Below are 20,512 nucleotides of genomic sequence, written 5' to 3'. Positions count from 1 at the left end.
TTCTGTCCACACACGCCCCCGCGGGGGGGGGGGGGGGCTCTTATACAACATCCTTTTTCTCCTTCGGTGTCTCCTGACTTTGTCACTCAGCTGATGGTGAATTTGTTCTGGGAGGGCAGCAGATGACTCACTGAGTTTTTTTTGGGGGGGGGGGGGAGCTGGGGGAACTCCCTAACAGTGGACATTGATGAATGTGTGCAGGTTACCATGGCGACAGACTGGCCGAATCATAATCGCACTCGATACGGGCAAAAGCATCGCTCGTGACGTCTGCAGAAGTTCTCCCCGTTGGCATATTAAATAGTTTCCGCACCGGAAGACTTACAAAATAGTGGGGTGTGTCTCCCCTTTTTTTGTTTTGTTTTTTTGACAATCAATCCAGAAAGTCTGAGACCACTAAAACTATTCCATTGTGTGTGTGTGTGTTTGTGTGCACGCGCGTTTTTAGACATCAACACAAGTGCAATGAAACATAAGGTTCCAGTAGCATTTCTTCCTGATCGACACCCTTCTTTTCCTGCTTTTGTTTCAGGAATAAAGAATGTTGCTGGTTGCAATCGAGAAAGAGGTGGGGGCAATTGAGTGCATGTCCAGGCTTGAGCGAGGAAGGAAAAAAAAAAAAAAGAAGGGCGGGGAAGAGACGGGTGGAGCGAAGACCTGGAGGCAAAGGTAACGAGAAATCGAGGAGGCCGCTTCACACTCGGAATGAATTATTATTTTTATAGCTTGTGGTATACGGGTTTGGTCTTTCCAGTGAGTCAAAGTCATGTGCCACTCCACCGCATTTTTTTTTTCGTAAAAGGGAAAATTTAACGGCCGAGGTCCCTGAAATGATCTCATGTTGCCCAATGTACGGCGAGCACGTCATCGGTACGCGTTTGCTTGGTCTTTGCTTTCCGACTGTCGTGGATTTCAAGAGGCGCATCAAAAGTATTTGTGCGGTATTTCTTGCGATATTCATAAAGTAGGCGTAAAGCAGGAAAGCGCGATCTCAGAAAAACGGATTTTAGACAAAACAAGCCAGAGAAGCAAATTTGTTGAACGGTTTATTACCAGCGCGTACGCTGAGAAAAAAAAATCATCTGGATCTAGATTTTTTTTTTAAGATAACTATCTATTTCTAGACAAAAAATCCAAAATCGTGTGCAGCCACTTGAAAAAAATAAAATAAAATGAAATAATTTTTCAGTAACTTTTTCAGTGTGCACAAGCGCCAGACATGAATGTAAATGTGATCAGGTGTACTTATTCAAATAAAACACGAGTTGGACCTGCTTGTGCACTTTTGACACATGGAACCACTTTGAATAAGTGCCACTCCCGAACTGTTGCGGTTTACAATTCGGCGAGCCTCGTGGTCCCGTGCATATGCTAGCAAGGTGCTCGTCGTGACAATATTTAAAAGCCTGGAAAGTGACCTTAGGATTGACTTGGTGCAGAACCTGAAGGCAGGTTCAGATGAGTGCATCCATTTTGGCGAATGAGGAAAGGATCCGCCCCGTCTAAGAGTCTGGGAGGGGATGGGGGGGGCGGACCGGGGGTAAGGCCAGAGAATGAGTCCGACTTTTTGGAAAGGCAAATCGGCATCAGAGGATTCAGCGGAACGTCACGTGAGGAAGGAATGCAAGGACCGCAGGCCGATGACTGCATGGCTCGAGTAAAATTTGTCCCGGATTGAGGTGGAGGGGTCAACTGGGGGGAAAGGGCGGATGAAGTGCTGGACTTTGGAAAAAGTGGCATTGATGGAATGTAAAAACGCATCAGGAGTGCAAAGGCTAGAGAGACGTCAGAGGAGGAATAACATAAAATAAAAGCGGGGGGAAAAAAATGATTACATGTGATAAAGACCCCCAAAATATACAGCATCACTAAAACACAAGAGGTCAGGGTTTGAACCCTCCAGTTATAAGCAGATTTTTTTCTTTCAAATGTTCTTGTACTTATTATAATTCCCCCAATGGGACCGTCAACTTGTGCTTTGCTGTGTATTTGCATTCCACAACACACACCGAACCAGATCACGCACATCCAGGCGCGCATTACACGATGTGCTTACAGTGCCGCACCTCAGAGCCTGGGAGGAGGGGCGCGGGGATTGTGCCTTGCTCAAGGGCAATTTGACAACGCTTTGGAAGCAGCTCTCCAACATTTTGTCCCGAGTGGGACCTGAGCCAGAAGCCTTCGGCTTGGCAGCCCGAGCCTTTACATTTCACCTGATGCCGCCACCGTTATTTGAAAGATTCCAAGTTGGCTGTTAGCTGAGTTTTGCTCTGACCCTACAGAGGATGGCAAAATGCAGATGTCACCAAAGGCCAGGTGGCTGTGAGCTTGAATCTGAAATTTGATTTGTTAAATGCTCACGTAGTTTTTAAGTTTCAGCAAACGGCACTTGTGATTGTGATGGCCCTGGGCTGATTAGATTGACATGGCAGCACTTATCGGCTAAAATCTAATTGGACCCAAAAATACACACACACAGCACTGGAAGCAGTGCAACCCAAAAAAAAAAAAAAAAGAAGGAAGAGAGCAGACCGTTGGGAATAATTTGAAAACAATTTCATGGAACAAATATTCAAACAAAAGTTATAAATGAAGGTCAGGCCTTCTGATAATGTTGAAGCTAGCAAAAACGGTGTTGCTAACGGCTAGCAACGCCGTTTCTGCTAGCAGCTGCAGTTCTTTGTACAATCTGGCTACCGTACCGAATCTAAAGGTTTCTATGTCATTACATTTTCTTGCCAATGATGTAGTATTGAAATATTTTTCCAATATGTTGTTACTTTGGCGGGGAAAAGGGCCATACAGTGTAACCAAATACGGTCCCGGGCCTGATGAAAGGCTACAGATGTGCCTACGGCCTGGAGGTGCTGTTATCAGTCATTTCCTTCACGCAGAGCCGGACTTGTGTAAACAAAGCGCTTATAGCGTTCATTTGTCGGACGTCTCGACTTACAATGGATATTCTCTCCCCCCCGTACTACGGCATAGATATATATCGACGCTAAGTGCTCCACCCCCGGGGGCCATGCTGGCATTGCAAACTCCCGATTAAATACACGACGCGGTGATAAATCTGAGATTAGAAAGCGTATTCGCCGCGCAGTGTGAGGCAAGAAAGAAGCAGGATAGAGAGGAGAGAATGCCGCCGAACCCGATTGTGTTCTGGGCGTGTCGAACCCCACCCTTAGGTGAGGTAAACCAACGTTTGCTCTGTGCCGTACGTACGGTGTAATAGAACAATCCCCGAGGTCGTTTCACTGAATAAAACCAAATTTTTTTGGGGGGGGGGCGGTTGAATGATGCAAGAAGTGGTCTGCCATCAATGCAAAATTATCTCGGGTTGGGGGGGGGGGGGGACTTGGCCAACAAGACGCTGTTTTGAAGCAGGCACAAGTCAACGAATCACATGCCTGTGTAACGATGGAGTCGACCAATGGGGTGGCTCGCTCAACAAACAGCTCTTTGTCATACTGCAATTGCAGGCGAGTACCAGAAAAACCTGAATCAACGAGCATAGTTTGAACAGTGTGATATTGTGTGTGCTGTGCGCTCGCATACAAAAAAAAAAAAAAGATGAATCCATGAAATGAAATGCTCCCAAGCATTCCTGGATGAGGGTGGTGCTTCTATGAAGTTCCTGTTTGGAATTTACTGCGGGATTTTTATGAGAAGTGAAAGCAAGGGCACAATATGCTATTCAACACACACAACTGAGCTATGCAACTCTTTTGATATTTCTTTTTTTTTTTACTTCCCAAGAATGAGTTACATGCCCTGTCACGATAAGAATTTCCAGTCGCTTTGAACGACATGCGCCCTTTTTAGCACCAGAACGCCACAGCTTTTCTCTTTTCAAACCGCGGCCTTTTGAATCAGGAATGCGCGTACGCGTCGTCTCTTTGACGCAAGCAACGGTCTTGGGTGCAGATGCAAAGTCTTGTCGCAAAGGCATGTGACTCATGTTTGTCGGATGATAATGCCTTGATGAAGGTGTTTGTGAAGGGAGGGAGCCTTTCAACATGTCCGTGGGAAGTCAAAGCGGCGTCGCGCATGCCGGATGAGCTCGCCCGACCACAGCCAATGAGACTGCAGGCTGACACAATTGTAAAACTCTCCTCGTCTGCGGTTTGTTCTTCAGTCCGCTCATTCCATTGCTCCCTCGCGTGTCACACCCTGCCGAAAGACACACGAATGCTCGGTTAAAAAAAAAAAAAAAAAAAACAGCTACGTGTTGATTAAAAATGGCGGTGCCTTGAAATATTTTTCACTTTGAGGTGGGAGGTTATGAATTAGAAGGGCGAGCTCGAGCTTACCTCGAAAGATTTGAGTTTGAGGTCTGGTGCCCCCCTCCCCCCACCCCATGGCCTTGCTTCCGGTGTGGGCGAGCTTGCGTTTGATGATGATTTGGAACTGCACGGGCATGCTCCCCGAGTCACACATGTGCACATTCACATGCGGAATACGACGCATCTGGCTCGTGACACATCGGCTCCCGAGACAAACAAAGACAAACACTTACTCACTCACCAAGGGAGGGACACAGAAATCGTTTTTTTCTTCTCTTTACTACAGTTTGTTTCACAGGGTTGGTCATCGGTCCCCATTTCCCTGCACCCACGCCTTGTTTACGTCGTTGAGAATGAGAATTTACTATTGTAGGAAAAGTTGAGGTCACGCTTGTCAAATTTACGCGGCACGGCGCCACATGTGGCGAGCGGGTGTGCCGCACAGTCAAAGGCTCGGGGTTCAAACTCACTCGGTGCTTCGTGTACAGTATGTTTGTCCTCACTTGGCATTTATACTCGATAGAGAAGGATAATAAACGGAAAACTAAAGTGGGCTCACTCCATTTTTGTCTCCTTGTGACGTTAGGTGCAGAAATGGCCAGAGAAGCGTCATATCTATTTAATTTCAATTGAATTTCCATTTTAACATAGATGTGGCGGTCCATTTTGGCATTTCCTCATTCATCAGCGCAACAACGGGGCCAACTCCCATTTCCAAGATGGCCGCACCCATGAAAGCCGGCTTCCCCCTGTGCAAAAATATCCCAGGAGCTTCAGTTTAGACACTGACGGAAGACTCTTGGTGTGTTCTAATGTTAGTGTCAGTGAATTTTATTCCTTATCGTGAAGTACAAGTGATTCGACAAGTGTTTGGAGTTAACTAAGGAACACCACAATCTCTGGTGGAAAAAAAGGAGTAATTCATGCCATATAAATCACGAAAAAATAGAATGTGAAAATGGGGGAACCCATTTTAAAAAAACAAGCTGACATGAGGCACTTGTGTTTTGCTACATTACGGCCTCCAGTGGGGCAAATGTGAGGCGCCCAAGCCACTGTGTTTACGTTCACTTTAAAAAAACACACACACACACACATTTGCCCAAGCTGACCGTTTCCATGGTGACTGGCCAGCGGTTTTTCATTCTTGACTCACTACCCCTCACCCCCACTGCTGTGTTTTTCTGCGTCGGCATAACTACACTCAACTCTAGTTTCTACTCACGTGATGTTACTCCTTTTTGGGAACATTTCTGCTCCGCCTGTTTCCGCCTGAGAGCCACCCCTGTGTTTCGGGCTGCGCCCACAAAGTCTCTCTCGCTCCCCCCCCCCCCCCCCCCCCCCCCAATGAAATGCAGCCATGCACGCTGTATTCTCACTTGAATTCGAAAGAAAACAACTCCAGGCTGTAGCTAGGCAACTCTAAAATGTGAGTCATCCAACTGCCGCACCCATCGTCTACTGAGCAACACACGCGCACGTACACGCGCAGGTTAGGGTTGACACGCACGAATTCTTCAAATATAGCCAAACTCAATGTGCATCGTTGTCGTTCTCACAACCAACTAACTGGCATGATATAAAAGAACATAGCGGACCCATCTTGACGACATGACAACAGTATGATCAAGGCGTGGCTTTTTTTTGTCTGATTGTCACAACAGTGGACAGCAGTGTGATTTTATAATAATATCAAGTTCAACGTCATGCTAATACACTACAATAATAATTTCCACTTCGTGGTCAATGAGAGTTTAAAGAGATCATCCAGCGAGGGCCGTCCATTTCTCACAAACAAGCTCTATTTATCATTAGATTCTGTTTGAAAATTAAAAAAATAATTTTGAAAGCACGAGCTTGCGTTTTTAATTACATTATTTTGTTTCGGAGACATCAATAAATAAATAACTTTAAAACCGCCGGTTGGAAATGAGCAACCTTATGTTTAGGTACACTGTATGGCGATAGATTGATAAAATGCAATAGGTCGCCCTCTAGCGGACGAAAGGCAGCATTAGAATGTATCCCATTTTATTTCAGTTTTCAAACATGCTTTTATCTCATTCAATAATTGGTGAATTCATTGATTAGAAATAATAAAGTAAAATGAACATGTTTATTCCTGCCACTGGTGTTTTATCCTCCCCACCAACGTTTTCAGATATTTAAACAATGCCTGTTGATTTCAGCGCAGCTGTTCTCTGACTTGGTTACCTTTTGCCCGCGCGTCTAAATGTAAACGTTACATTTCCACTTGCTTTCTCTTAGACAAATCCTTGAGCAGCTACCACCCCGAGGCCCACCTGCGTCTCGACTTCGTGCAAGGAAAACGACTAAGTTTGGAAGTGAGAATGCAGCTCCATACAGCAACTACAAGCTTCTCGACAAACGGTAACGTTACGGCCGAGTCATGTAATTGACAAATATTCTTGTCCAGGTTTAGTTTTTCAAGACAATTTTATTTGCGGTTTCGTGTACATTCGCTGTCCTTTTCGACATTAGCATTGTAGCAATTGTCAAGCCTTGTGTACATAGCAGGGATAGTTCATCCATATGATCTTACAAAATTTGTGTGTGCGTGTGCATAAGATCTCCCCCCACCCCCACAAGCAGTGAAGTAATTTTGTGGAAGCCCATTGGATTGATGCAAAATCAGATTCGTGTTCAGATTTTGTCATGAATTAGCACTTGTTCAATTAAAGACACAAAAATCATGGCATTAGTATGAAGTAGCAGTTTATTTATAACAGTAGAGTCCAAAACAAAGTTTCAAAGACAAAAAGAACATTCATGAAAGGCAGCAGCAAGTCTTCAACGGGAAGAGCGACCCCAGACGAAGAAAAAAAAATGTTACGGGTATGTTGCTGGCAAGGTTTTGTTGTTCTATATGTCAAATTTGACCTTCACAAAAATCCAACACTTTGTACTTCAACAAATTCTTGACATGATAAGTGACGATTCAGAGTAAGCACTTGCATATCAAAGGACTGAATCTGTCAAGATGGCCGTGACGTTTTTATGCTGGTTGGGAATGAAATGGGAACTCTCCACCTAGTAAGCAGCGCGGTAGCGGGCAGAGGCGGCCGTGTGGTCTTTCTTGATCTGTTTCAAGAGGATAATGGTGCACACCAGTGCAATGATCTGGACACAGAAAGGAGAGAGGGAGGGGGGGGGGGGGGGGTAAAGCAAGGGTGGATGAAGCAATGAATGAGCCCCACCTTTTGGAAGTCCAAATTAAACCTGTCAAACAAAGAGTGAAAAGACTAAAGTTTGGCCTTGGGTATACGGTCATCCCTCGTACCGTACGTTGTTTTTGGGGCGCTAACCAGGAGCAGAGTGCAGCGATGGCAGATGATGGAAAGGAAGGGAAATGATTGATATTCGAATGAAAATGTGAAAGTAAGAGTTTAAAATGTACATGCAAGGAAACCCTCCATTGATTTTTGATGTCGAATTCCCACGATTCCTTCTTTCAACCCGGAAAATTGTTCATTTTTATCATTCCATTATTGTGTCACCTTGTTAATTACGTGTCGTCCATACCAAACACTTGAGCATGCGTGACAAGTAAAAACTATTTATTTGGAGTTATGGTGTGTGTTTAAAAAAAAAAAAAAAAAAAGTGTAACATGAGCAGACTAAGCCTATCACGCATTGGTGTTGACTGCTGTGTGAGGAATGAAACTGATCAGTTCTTGGTCAGGGATTGAGCTGGAGACAAGTTCATGCTCGGACACGTTAGGCAGGGAGGGAGAAGCGTTGGTCAAAATGATGTAATGAGGAGAAGATGAGCTGGACGCGCCGAGCTTCTCACTGAGGATCGCGCTGCATATTAGAGCAATGATCTTTGTCCAGGGGGATGGAGGGTGGAGTGGGGGTGTGGGGAGGAAGAAAATTGGCACATTAATTGGCATAGGAAAATGGCATCTTCCACTCTCGTCTTCGTCCCTCCTCCTCCAGCTCCCCCTCTCCGCCCAGGCCGAGTGTATGCGCACTGCCAATTGATCTGCTATTTTTGTTCACGGCGGGCCGGCGCGGTCCCCACCCGTAGATTAATTCATACAATCCGAAATTTCATTTGCTTGATATAAAAAAAAAGTAAAAATCATCTTACCAAAAGAGCTCCGATTCCAATGAAGACGCCCATCACCGTTGGTGCGTTATAGACGAAGAAATCGGAGAGGACGCCAGGGCATGTCTGAAAGCAAGTAGCAGAAATTGAAGCCACGCCTGGACAAAAGATTTTGGCCCACCCATGATGTCCAAAAAACTATCTTACAGGCATGGCGATGTTTTCCAAGAACCCTTTTGGCGCAGGGCATGTCTCTTTAACAGTCTCCAACACCGCGATGCCTGTCACGCCGCAGCAATGAAACTACACAATGGAGGAAGATCAAGTCAAAGCAGATGAGATCAAAACACTGCCAAGTAAGAACATTTCAACAACTTATTCCAAATATTTTCTCTGTTAAAATTTTTTTTTTAAAAAGTTTGATAAATTGTTGATGGGGCGGCACGGTGGACCAGCGGTTAGCGCGTCGACCACGCAGTGCCAAGGTGCAGGGTTAGATACCGGCTGCGGCCTTCCTATGTGGAGTTTGCACGTTATGCTAATTGGAAAATGGATGGATGGAAATTGTTGATGATTCTGTAATTCAAAAATTACGAGCAGAAACGGTACAGAGCATAATAAGACAAAGCGGCATTTGGGAGGAGAGACTCGGTTCTCACCAGCTCATGAATGAACAACAATGTGACACCAAGGCCAAGGTCGTTGGTGACATTAAACAGAGTATAGATGCTATTGTAGAACTCCACAACCTTGACCCCAACCTTCAAAACACAGGGGGAGAAAAAAAAAAATGGGTGGTTAGTACAAGTGAAGTGCATGACTCCATTTCTATTGGTGACGCCGCAGGTACCTGTTCCCTGTTGGTGTAAGCCAGCACGCCAACAGTGATCTCTGCAACCGCCAGGATGAACAAGAGAACGGAGAACTAGAAGAGGAAGGTGAGATTGATCATTATCGTCTGTTGAAGGGGGGCGTGGGGGGGCTTCACATTTATTCTCTACGGGTTTTGGAGTCACGAGCATATCCTTTGTATTCATTTCGCCGTGTTGTGATTGCGGCGACGGTTTGAGTGGCGTAGCATAGCGCCGCGTCATCTTAAGAGCAGTGATGTGAAGACACCTTCACTTTCATTCATTCATTCATTCATTCATCTTCCAAGCCGCTTGATCCTCACTAGGGTCGCGGGGGGTGCTGGAGCCTATCCCAGCCGTCTTCGGGCAGTAGGCGGGGGACACCCTGAATCGGTCGCCAGCCAATCGCAGGGCACACAGAAACGAACAACCATTCGCACTCACACTCACACCTAGGGACAATTTAGAGCAGGGGTGTCCAAACTTTTTGCCAAGGGGGCCAGATTTTATGTGGTAAAATGTCTGGGGGCCGACCTTGGCTGACATTCTTTACATTGAACAACAATATTGTTCAACAAATTTTAGTAAGCCAGTCTGTTTCACATTTCCATTTTTATTTGAATTTCAACAATCTTAAGAATTTCTTTTGGTTCATTTGAAACAGGAATTTGAAATATGACATATCAGTCAATATAAACACGGAGTGATGTCTTGTTAACTCGTGAGTGATGCCCTCTAGTGTCTAAATGCTATTACTCATTTAGTGAATGTAATTACTCATTTAGCCACTAGAGGGAAGCAGTACTCTATGAAACATCACTCACCAGTCTACGAGACCTCAGTCAATGCAACACGTGTTCCATTGCGCCCAACCTGCGGGCCAGACGGCACTGATTTTATGACAGGGGCCGAGGGCCGGATGAAATTCGACCGCGGGCCGGATTTGGCCCGCGGGCCGGACTTTGGACATGCCTGATTTAGAGTGTTCAATCAGCCTGCCACGCATGTCTTTGGAATGTGGGAGGAAACCGGAGCACCCGGAGAAAAGCCATGCAGGCCCGGGGAGAACATGCAAACTCCACACAGGGAGGCCGGAGCTGGAATCGAACCCGGTACCTCTGCACTGTGAAGCCGACGTGCTAACCACTGGACTATCGTTCTCTCTCTGTGAAAGCCTGGCAAAAAAATCATTGGGAGTTCCCCCCCCCCCCCGACATATTGGCGCGTTGAAGGAAATCGCGGAATATGTTCTTTGCTGATATATTTGGTGTCGCTGTGTCACGGTATCATGGTGACGCAAGTTTTAGATCATGTCAACTGAACCACCGAGTCTTGTAATTGTCATCCTTTGGGTGTTTTTGATTGGAGAATGTCGGAGACCCCTTCAGACGCCTGCGAACCGTGCTGAATCGTATTTGAGATGAATTGGTATTCGTTTTTGAGAACTTTTTGCATCTTAACCTTGCTGACCCAATTTTTTCCCCCCCAAAAAAGCAACAAGCACGTTAAATTTCACACATTCATTTCCACATTTGCGCTGGGTTGTCAGTTCTTCTTAACCCGGCGAATGTGCAAATGAAACCCGAATTGGGTTCTTTTCAAACATCTCACCAACTGGAGAGCACGTTTCTTCTTACTGCAGGCCCCGTACTCTCCGACCATAACCACCAGCAGCATCACTGTGCCAAGCACGATCAGTAAAATCACACCTTGAATAACAAAAAAAAAAAAAAAAAAAGAGAGCAAAGTTGAGGTCAATGAAAATCGGATTTGATTGAAAAGATGTGAGCATCGCTTCGCAAACTGAGTGCCGTTACAGAACGCCATATATCAAGATACGTAACGAATTTGTCTTTTAAACACCAAACTCACCAGCCGCAAATGTGCCCGAGCCGTTGATAGCAAAGAGCAGTTTGGTGCTCTCGCTGAACCGCAGCCACAGGCCCAGGCCCAACAGGGCAAAGCCCAGCACCTTCAAAGTAAAAGCAGAAAAGAACACGTTCCTGTGGCGGCCTGGAAAGGAATTTATTCTTCACTCTGATTTCCCAGTCCCTGGATCTGTTTAAACCCTCGAAAGCAAGAATGTCGTCTGCTGTTGAGTGTATATCCTGCTTACTGTGATTCCAATCACCTTTAGTGACCCCCCTCACCCACCCCACCATTTTTAGGACCCCTCCAGGGGGGCGTGTTTAGCATCAAAAGGGGGAACTGTTAGATCAAGTATCTGCGTTGCTGCCTTCACATCAAAGCTCAGACCGAAGAAAATAGGGCTAGTGGTGGTCTGGTCTCGCCTCACCACCCCCCCCAACTTTTTCCAGGGCACCAGGTCAAACGTGAAGCAGTTATTTAGCTACGAGCATGATCAGCCTGACGGCGTATTTTGATTTAGGACGTGACCTCGCGTTGAACTGCCTTTGCAACGAGACTATTCTAAACAACATTGCAGACGGACACCAAACAACGCTTGCGCAAGCTGCGTCTTATTCAAACCGGCTAGAGACAAAAGTGCTGCAACGGTTATTTGTAAACAAGAGTGTTGGAAACGTTTCTAAGTAAACGAGAACATCGGGACAGTTTCCAAGTGTACTAAGTATTTTTAGGAAAACGAATGCACTGCAACAGTCATTTGAAAAACGAAAGTGAAATATCAATTGAAAGCTGATTTCACACATCAACTCCGCCCGAATTCAAATGAACACCCCCCAGACAGATGACATGTTAATTTCTTTGTTTCCGGGATTTGCATGAAGGCGTAGCTGCTCGCCTCTCGTTATCATATTGTCTTTATTGTATACTTGCGACTGGATTATTCCGGCGCTTTTTTGACGAGATCTGAAACTCTCAGAAGCGCCAATCGATTCGTATTGTGTTGTGATAAACTGCGGAAAAGACCATGTGGTGTTGGGTCTTGATTCTTTTTTCCGCCTGATAGAGAAAGGAAAGAACCTGTGGACAACCTAAAGAAAGGGACAGCCCCCTCACCCTCTTGTGTATTCATAAATTGATCGCTAGCTTAGTTTTTTGTTTGTCAGTTTACAATATTATCAAAAGGAAATTCTTTTGACAATTTGTTTCCCTCTAAATCGGGTAGTGTGCAAGTAAATAAAGGAGAAATAGTTTTGGTTTTGACAAGTTCTCAATACTAGTACATACATTTCAGAATCCGTTCTTTTTGTTCAACTTTTACTTCATTTAAGTATCTTGACGGTGTGTGTAGTTTTACTCAACGGGTGTGAGTACTTATTTAATACTATTCAAATGCTGCACGATGAAGTCGGGAATAGACGTAGTTGATGCGAATTTCACAATATTTTACAGTAAAATGACGCGGCAAGTTATTGGAAATGGGGTTACCCACAATGCATTGCGGGAAACAGTTAAACGTTGTAAAAATGGTCAAACAAGGAAGATACTGAAGATTTTAAACCAATTTGTTCCAGTGTTATGTGTTGTCTCTAAGACTTTTTGCATTGTGTCTCGGTTTTTAGCCCAACGAGGCAGAAGGAAAACTTGGCACCGTTATGAGCTGCTTTTCTCCAGAAACGAAACTAACCGAGCAGTCAAGCCCACCCTTTATTAACTCGTCATTATGTATATATTTTGGGGCTAGATTACTGATCCAACTTTCAATCATCCCAGAAATACCTTCTGGTGAGTTAATATGTGTACGAACGTGTTTTTTTTTTTAGATGCTTGTATTACAAAAAACGAACGTGGAAAGACGATCTCGTTCCAAGCAAAATGAGGCACCGATGTTCAGAGTAGAGTTCAGACTTACCGCAAAAATCGCGTTGAAGAAGAAGATGACATACTGGCACACGAGGCCACATCCGTCCAAAGCCATGGTTCAAAACGACGGGACGAGTCTGAAAAGCGTTGCAATGTGAGCCGCGGTGGTAATCGCATCAATTGTTTTAACGGTTCGCACGTTGAAGATGCGCACGCACGCTTGCGTCCCCGTCCAATGAAAGGACTTGGCTTAATCGCACGCAGTGTTACAAAGACGCGTAAGCGCTAAATGGACAAACCATCAATATTTGCCGGACAGCGTGAGCAGACGACTCCGGAACTCGGCCCCAAAATCTGTTCTGTGAACTGTAAATATTGTATTCTAACAAGAGAACGGGAGCACAAATACCGACCTTTTAAGATGTGTTTCAATGGTGGGATAGGTTGAGCCACTTGGACCGACACGAAACAAAACCGAGACGAAAGATATGCGAGAGAGCGAGGGGGAGGATGTGCATGGGGGGAGGGTCCAACAGCAAAAACGCAATCGAAGGAAACGGTCCCTCGTGGTAGTTCTTTATCTGTTTTTTATGTATTTTAATTTGTGAAAGCCCTTTTAAAATTGTTCACTCCTCGGGAAATTAGTGAGCCAACCTGTTTTTCGGTTTCTTTTCTGGACAAACGCTCTGACATTCTACAAGTAGTAATAAACGGAGGTAGTTACAAATTTTAGGAGTTGGCTTTTGAAATTATTTGAAACTTGTATTTAAATTAATGTGGAGTTGTTTTTTTAATTGGTTACTGCATATATTTCCCTCCTGCTCGGATTTTTGGGTTTATAATGTATATGAATTGTTCATGACCCACAAGTACAAAGAATAGTATAAAATAAATGAATGGCTTAGCCTGGTGGTTCACTTGCCTGACTGAAACTGAGGTTTGGCTGAAAACCTGAATATGTTCTATTGCAGGGTTGAAAAGAAATTGCATCACGTGACACTGATTTGCCTCTCTTAAATGAAAGGAAAGTTCGAATTGCATAAGTCAACCAAGGTTTTCAGTATCTTTAACAGGAGCACACTTTCATTTTGTAAAAGGCCCTTTTTTAATTTATGATTATCATGAATTTACTTTGTATATGTGTAAGTGGGTGTTACTGCCATTGGCTGCCGAGCAAGATTCATAATTTTAACATGGATCTTGAGGCTAGGTTAGTAAAGGACATTTACAAAGTTGTCCTGAAACCACTTCTTCAAGTAGCTTGGGTTGTGTGCTCGCAGTCAATGTGCTCCTTCAAGATGAACTGTCACCCCAGTCTCCTCCAATCGCATAGTTTGGATGAGCGGCTAGCTCAAGGAAAAGTTCCGGTGGTTCCAAATTTCTCCCATTTGTGGATGATGGAGGCCACTGTGATGGGCACAGTACTTGTTTTCCTCAGGTACTCTGGCTCCCTCCCATATTTTAAAAATATGCAATGCTCGATAAGTTTGGAGTTGGAGCTGGGTCGAAGCACCTTATTAATTTCTGCGTGTCTTCAAAAATTAATACATTTTAGGATCCACATCAAATGAATGTAGGTAAAAGGTTTCCATTTCACGCTCCATAAAAATGCTGCTTAACATCCACCAGGAGGCGCACAAATATTGCAGAAATGATGGTGCAGCGTGTACTGCAATGGCTTCATTTTGCGTGCCTCTTGAAACGATATAAAATATGTTTTTTGAGTTTTTTTTTGTCGCAGCCATTGTGATTTATTTATTTGATTATGTTATGACCAATACTCGCCTAAATGTATGAGCACACTCAGATTCCGTCCAAGCCGAATTCAGGCCTAAATGGTTTTAATTGGATTGTTTTGTGTTTATAGAGGAGAAGTCCTTTTCGCACAAATGCGTACTGTAATTATGACTTTAAAACGGCGTTAGCGTAGGTTAATGACGGTCCGCATTTGTATTACATCGCCGCAGCACGAACGGAGCTCCGCAGTAAATCGACGACCCCCAAGAATGCGCTGCCTGGAGAGTATATCTTCACGTGGAAACATTCAGCTTAATAAGAGAATTTATATTAAATTATACACGTTTCACATTTAACTGAAACGTATTTCAGGTATTGTTTGGTTGTTTTATTTTTCCACCCCATAAAACCACTCAAAATATTATTTTGATTAGATCGAATGGAAGCGCAGTAACATAATGTAAATAATCAAATGATGTCTCGCATGAAAATAAAATGATGGAAGAGGAAGAGGGGAGGAGAGCCGGGGCCCAGAACCTCGAGAAGAGCCGAGTTACAGATCTCAGACCAGTCATCATTCCCAAATCATAGCTAATAATGGGAACCAATCTGACCGTGGACCAGCCCACCCGGGCTCCCTCCTCACTAGGAGTTACGCCAAGTGGGATTCAGACCGGAGGAAATCGTGCTGGAGCCACATCCACACTCCACAGCAGCCCACGGCTTGAAGAGGCACGGACAGAATTAAGTGAAAACCTGGTAGGAGCGACACAAAGGTTTACTGAGAAAAAAAAACACCGTAAGACGCGGCAGACATTGAGATTCGGCGTCCACGCGTTAGCTGGAGACAATTTGGAACCTTTTCTTTCTGTTCCTACCGGTAGAGCGAAAGTGCTCTCACGGAGCCACGTTTATTCAGAGAGCTAGCGGAATGTATTGCTAGCGAGCTAGCTAAGGTTAGCTAGCTAATTAGCTTGTCAGACAGACAAGAGTCGGACGTGTGGTCTTCACTAAATTAGGTCAGTTATTTGGCGGCGTTTGACTTGATGGAAAAAGCCGTACTCGCTGTGCTTTATCCATTATCCTGACACGGTCATTATGTTCCGCCAATAAGACACACAATAATTGCCCGAATAGATGAGTTACTAGAGTCACTTTCGTCTTATTCAACCGAATCCTTCGTTGAGGACAACGCCAAGAGGAGAAGGAAGGGGGGAAAACGCAGCTCAACGATTTTTTTTTTCCCGAACGAAGACTCTCTGCTGTCCAATGTTAATGTCGACCGACGTTGCATCTATAATGCTACCCGTTAGTCGGGGGATAATGGACCGAGAAAGAGACATCGATACGTCAGCGGTGCCGCATACAAGCGCTGCCGGAGGTCCGGCGGCGGTCCGGGGGATGAAGCGAGGAGACCCGGAGCCCGACGCTCTTGCAGCAGCAGCAGCCCTGACTGACCTGACCGGGGCGGAGTGCAAAAGACCAAGGATAGACGGCACTGGGAGTGTTATTGGCGAGATTGGACAGGTAAACATTCATTTGTCACCTCTACATTCCTTTGTTTGTCCGTGATTTGACAGGCCCGCTTTTCTTTGGCGAACAACATAACCGTGCGCCAGTACAAAACCCGTCAATCGCGTCTTGCTTTTCAAGTGTGGAGCACGAGCGAGCCAGACAAAGGTAACATGATCCTGGCTCCATGGCCGTGACAGACGGCAGTGATCAGAACCCTTCCCTTTGCTTGTCTTGTGGGGAGCATATTGCGAGGCACGCTTAATGGAATATTTTATTCACATAAGCCACAATTACAGAGGCTGTTGGCAATTCACGGTGAGTCACCACATCAAGAACTGATGCATACTCTGCATGTGCTGTTAATCGCGCTATTCACCCCCCCCCCCAACCTCCTCCCCTTGATTGTCGCTAGGTGTTAAAAGGGAGGCAGACAGCGGATTGGGGGAGGGGTCACCGCTGTGAAAGACAAAGAACAGAGCCTTTTGGTATTAGCTCAAGGAGAGAGGGTCTCAGGGAGGCCTCTCTGCTGGTCTTCCCCTATTTTCATAACCCAACTGCTGAGACTGCAAAGCATCCGCACCTAATCTTGACCTCCTCTTAAATGAAATAATTATGCCTTTGATGCACTGTATCTCACTCACGCTTTCAGCACTATCGTTCCTCCTGCCATGTGCATGCATGAATTGGTTCACGAGCCCAACGACAGATTTTCCAATTTTGGCCGCGTTTGCCATATTCGGGCAGCAAAACAGCTTTGGCAGCAGCCGCCGCAGGGTATGTGTGAATGAGATCTAAGGTCATCTGCAGGTAATTGAATCGTGCAGCACTGGTAAAATTCTCAAATTCAACTCGTACAGCAGATCAATTGCAATGGCAAAAAGGTCCTGTAGTTATGCTGAGCACGCTTCACAGCAGAAGGTGAGAAGCCACTAGTAAAGTTGATGTGGGAACACGCAGCATGGCACGGGGTGGACTGTCCCTGGCCATCACTTGTATTGATTTCCAACCACGGCGGCGGGAGGGCGTGCATGTGTTTATGAGCAGGGGTTGGGAGGGCCACAGTCGAGGACAAAGAGAGATGATATTTAGCTGGAAAAAGAAGAGCTGCACAGATGCTGTCAGGATAGATTAATTAGGAAATAAAGAACTGCACAAAGAAAGAGGCTCAGCTCCGTTGTATGTTGTCCTCCACCTGCAATCATGATCAAGAACTAAAGGGAAGTGATGGATTGCAGGGATTTAATGAATTGGTGGAGGCAATTAATGAGCAGCGAGCTGGCTGATTGAAACCGTTGTTCTCTGAGTGTACTTTCTTCGAAGTTACTTGCAATAGTACAATGGCAAACAGCAGTATACTGCATATCCTGATGTTTACTGTTTCATCGTTTGCTTTAAAAAAAAAGTTAATGTAAGGTGTTGTGCCAGAATTTTTCACACTGTTTTTATTTGTGTAAATCTGTCATTTACTACAACCGTTTGATATAGCATTGGGAAAAATGTAGACTGACCTTGTTTATGGCTGTGAATGCTTATATTAAGTTGCATATCCTGGCGTACAGAGAGTTTAAGGGCCCCACTGAAAACAAATGCAAGCCAAAAAAAAATCTTGCAACATGTTGAATTCACATTGCAACACAAATGGAACAATCTGAGATCAGCACATAACGTCCATGTTGTATTTTTTTGCATAGTAAGTCGTTATTAGTTTGTTTTTTTCTTCTTCTTGTAATTAAAGTACCCTAACCCTGCTTTTTTCCAGTCTGAATCGTATCCAATAACGCAACAAATAATAGACGGTTTCACAAATGACAGCGCAGGAGTGAAATTCACCGTCAACATATTTCGTTTTTCACACAAAACCAAATCCACCTGATCGAGTGCCGTTGAAAATGTTGAATTTGTCATTGTATTTGAACTGAATTCTTGCTGTCCCTTGAATCACGCACGCGTCTGTCTTTCAGACTGCCTGCTTTACAATCGTTTTGACTTACTGCTAAATCTCAGCGCATTTGCTACACGATAGAGACCGTGGAAAGGTCACCACTGAAGCAGAGTGTATGCTGAGGAATAAGTGGAGAGGATGCTCCTAGATGCAGCTAGTCATTAGCATGGCGTTCCCACTGAGGGTGTGCGGGACAAGACGCGTTGGCCCTTGCTGGCTGCTAATCAACGCTGTCATAATAAACGAGAGTGCTGCGGGTTGCTTCTTCGGCCTTTTGTTGATTCGCTCTCCTCCCACCGCTTTGACTCATACAAACGCCTCCATATAGCCCCTTGCATCTCCAACTCCCCTTGGGCTGTCCTCTGATTACCCCCCCCCCCCTACACTCCCCCCAAAAAACAAAACCTTTCTCCCCCAGGCATATTTCCAGATTGCGAATTGACTCTTGGTTCACAGGCACGCTACCGCCCCTCCCCCATACTCTCCCCCATGTCCTGTTACACTTTGTGATTAGCCTTACCTTCCTTTAGTGTGCGCGATCACTGAAATGAGAGAATCTCACTTGTTTATTCACTCCTGTTGGTTTTATTTAATTTTATTTATGATTATGTGCGTCTCAGGACAGCCCCTCGAGCCCTCTCCTCAGTCCTCCCTTGGTGTTGGTATTGAGGCTTCCCCTCAAGGCAAGGCTACGGTGTACTGGCAGTACAGTTTTGATGCTATGTCGCGTCTCTGTTTCGGATTTGTCCTATCGTTGGCGGTAAAGAGGCTTTGTGTCATTCTAACAAGATCAAAGCTCATTTAGGGGAGGGCATTAAGTAGGCTGATCGCTCTCCAACGGGCATCGCGAAGCCAGAATGGGTGCTTAATATGAACGCATAGAGCTCCATATGTTACCTACATGTACATGTATAGGTTACCTACTCAAGAATAATAGGAATTCGCACAGATACTATAACAATACTAGTCTTCTTCATCCTTGATTCTTGATTCTTCGAATTTTGAATGCAATAAATAATCACCTTCATTCATCGTGATTTGAAGCTCCGTAAAAATAACGGTGATGGGTATTTTTTGCCCTCATTCCCCAGCCCTTGTTGTCACCGAAGACGACAGGGTGCTGCAGACTTGAGATTATAAAGACGGTCTCAGGATGACGGTGGTTTATTAGTAGCAGAACCAAAATAAACTTTCAGGTGTGTCGCCGGAAGGCAGAGTTTATTTTTTTGTTGTTCTTTCATTTGGCCTTAATGAGTCATACAGCCCAATATAACGAGAATAAAATCTTGCCCGTGCATCACGACTTCAAGCGGTGTACTAAGTAGGTGTGTGTGTGTGTTGCCCGCTCTTCTGTCTGGTACCTGATCTCTCCCGCTGTTTAAAGATTACCGTTAAACTTTGAGCTGTAACTCAGGCGGCGTCACATCTGACTTTTGAACCGGCAGCGATAAGCTACAAACGACCGTTGGTCAAGTCCTTCTGTGAGTCCTCACCAACAGGCAAGTCACATTTCCTATTTCCTCTGAATAAGCCCCCCCCCCAAAAAAAAAAAAAACAGACCTCCCCTCCTCATTTGCACTTGTTCCTACACCGATTTCAGCCCCTAACATGACATTCTCATGTTAATTCTGCCTTTATGCTGAGTCCACTTCACACAAAGCCTCTCACCGTACGCACTCGTACGCCTCCTCCCCACGGCTGCCCCCAAACTGTCATCTGTGATCCCATCTCCAACCACACACAGCAAAATGTCAATTCCGTGTTTTCCTCACACGAGATCGTCGGTAATGGACGGCGGCTACGGTGTCAAATAGGACTGGAAACCATTTTTCTCTTCATTTCGTTTGCGATTTCTTTTGGTCTATTTTTGATCAGGCGATAACTCTAGAAATGTGTTTTGAGCAAATGTCAGCGCAGGTAATTGAAGCAGATGCTTTTAAAATCAGAATGTCCCCGGAAAGGTGTACCAACCTAGCACAGTTACAGACCGAGAGTGACGTCCGGCGACGCTGGGAAGTGGAATCGAAATTCATTTAGATTATTTTTCTCTATTTTTCTCTCCACGCGATCATCAATGAGTAGCCTGAAAAGCCATCTCCAAGTGAATATTTTTGAAGGCCCCGCCGTTATTTCCATTGACAATGTCAAGCCGTCAGTCTACATGTCCGTATACGTCACAACCGAAGAAAATTGGCGGACGACGGTGCGGTCTTGGGTTTGAGTTGAATTGTTATGAATCCATTTCGCTCACGTCAAGGAGAAGAAAAAAAGATCTTGCCCCCAGCCGCAACCTTTTTTTTCTTTTCTCTGTCCTGTTAAAACGATTCTTTGGCTCAGTCTGAACAGTGCTTGTGTGCAACTCTTATTTGACAGACGTTTT

At 45.0% G+C, this 20,512-nt stretch overlaps 2 protein-coding genes and 2 long non-coding RNA genes across 9 annotated transcripts in view; 3 read left to right on the top strand and 1 right to left on the bottom strand.

The window, feature by feature from the left end:
* Nucleotides 1–65: 65 nt before the first annotated feature.
* On the top strand, nucleotides 66–7,450 carry LOC127589399 (uncharacterized). The gene is made up of 2 exons (XR_007959380.1): nucleotides 66–669; nucleotides 6,555–7,450. It is a non-coding gene; the product is annotated as an uncharacterized LOC127589399 (long non-coding RNA).
* zgc:65811 (uncharacterized protein LOC393524 homolog) lies at nucleotides 7,006–13,428 on the bottom strand. 3 transcript variants are annotated; one of them, XM_052048524.1, is made up of 9 exons: nucleotides 13,352–13,428; nucleotides 12,988–13,075; nucleotides 11,082–11,181; nucleotides 10,821–10,918; nucleotides 9,209–9,283; nucleotides 9,018–9,119; nucleotides 8,566–8,661; nucleotides 8,401–8,484; nucleotides 7,848–8,131 (listed from the first exon to the last, which is right to left on the bottom strand). In XM_052048524.1, exons 2-9 carry the CDS (start codon nucleotides 13,051–13,053, stop codon nucleotides 7,934–7,936), a joined length of 819 nt encoding a protein of 272 aa, XP_051904484.1. In that variant the 5' UTR covers nucleotides 13,054–13,075; nucleotides 13,352–13,428; the 3' UTR covers nucleotides 7,848–7,933. The 3 variants fall into 3 exon arrangements, with proteins under 3 accessions (XP_051904485.1, XP_051904484.1, XP_051904483.1); XM_052048525.1 differs by lacking the exons at nucleotides 7,848–8,131; nucleotides 13,352–13,428 and adding an exon at nucleotides 7,006–7,427 and having other exon boundaries at nucleotides 12,988–13,092; XM_052048523.1 differs by lacking the exon at nucleotides 13,352–13,428 and having other exon boundaries at nucleotides 12,988–13,092.
* On the top strand, nucleotides 12,957–13,344 carry LOC127589397 (uncharacterized). The gene is made up of 2 exons (XR_007959378.1): nucleotides 12,957–13,092; nucleotides 13,258–13,344. It is a non-coding gene; the product is annotated as an uncharacterized LOC127589397 (long non-coding RNA).
* A 1,790-nt stretch (nucleotides 13,429–15,218) lies between the features above and the next one.
* The window catches only part of LOC127589378 (RNA binding protein fox-1 homolog 2-like), a 30,442-nt gene continuing 25,148 nt past the window's right edge, over nucleotides 15,219–20,512 (top strand). For 2 of the 4 annotated variants that reach the window (XM_052048513.1, XM_052048516.1), the window contains exon 1: nucleotides 15,219–16,202. In XM_052048513.1, the coding sequence (XP_051904473.1) occupies nucleotides 15,945–16,202 (258 nt within the window). In that variant the 5' untranslated portion in view covers nucleotides 15,219–15,944. The remainder of the gene's footprint in view (nucleotides 16,203–20,512) is intronic. The other 2 variants (XM_052048514.1, XM_052048512.1) reach the window with 2 other exon arrangements.

The sequence above is a fragment of the Hippocampus zosterae genome, chromosome 17, assembly GCF_025434085.1.
Source record: "Hippocampus zosterae strain Florida chromosome 17, ASM2543408v3, whole genome shotgun sequence".
NCBI lineage: Eukaryota > Metazoa > Chordata > Actinopteri > Syngnathiformes > Syngnathidae > Hippocampus > Hippocampus zosterae.
Note: the sequence above shows the minus strand (reverse complement) of the source record. Positions and strands in the feature narration are given on the sequence as shown.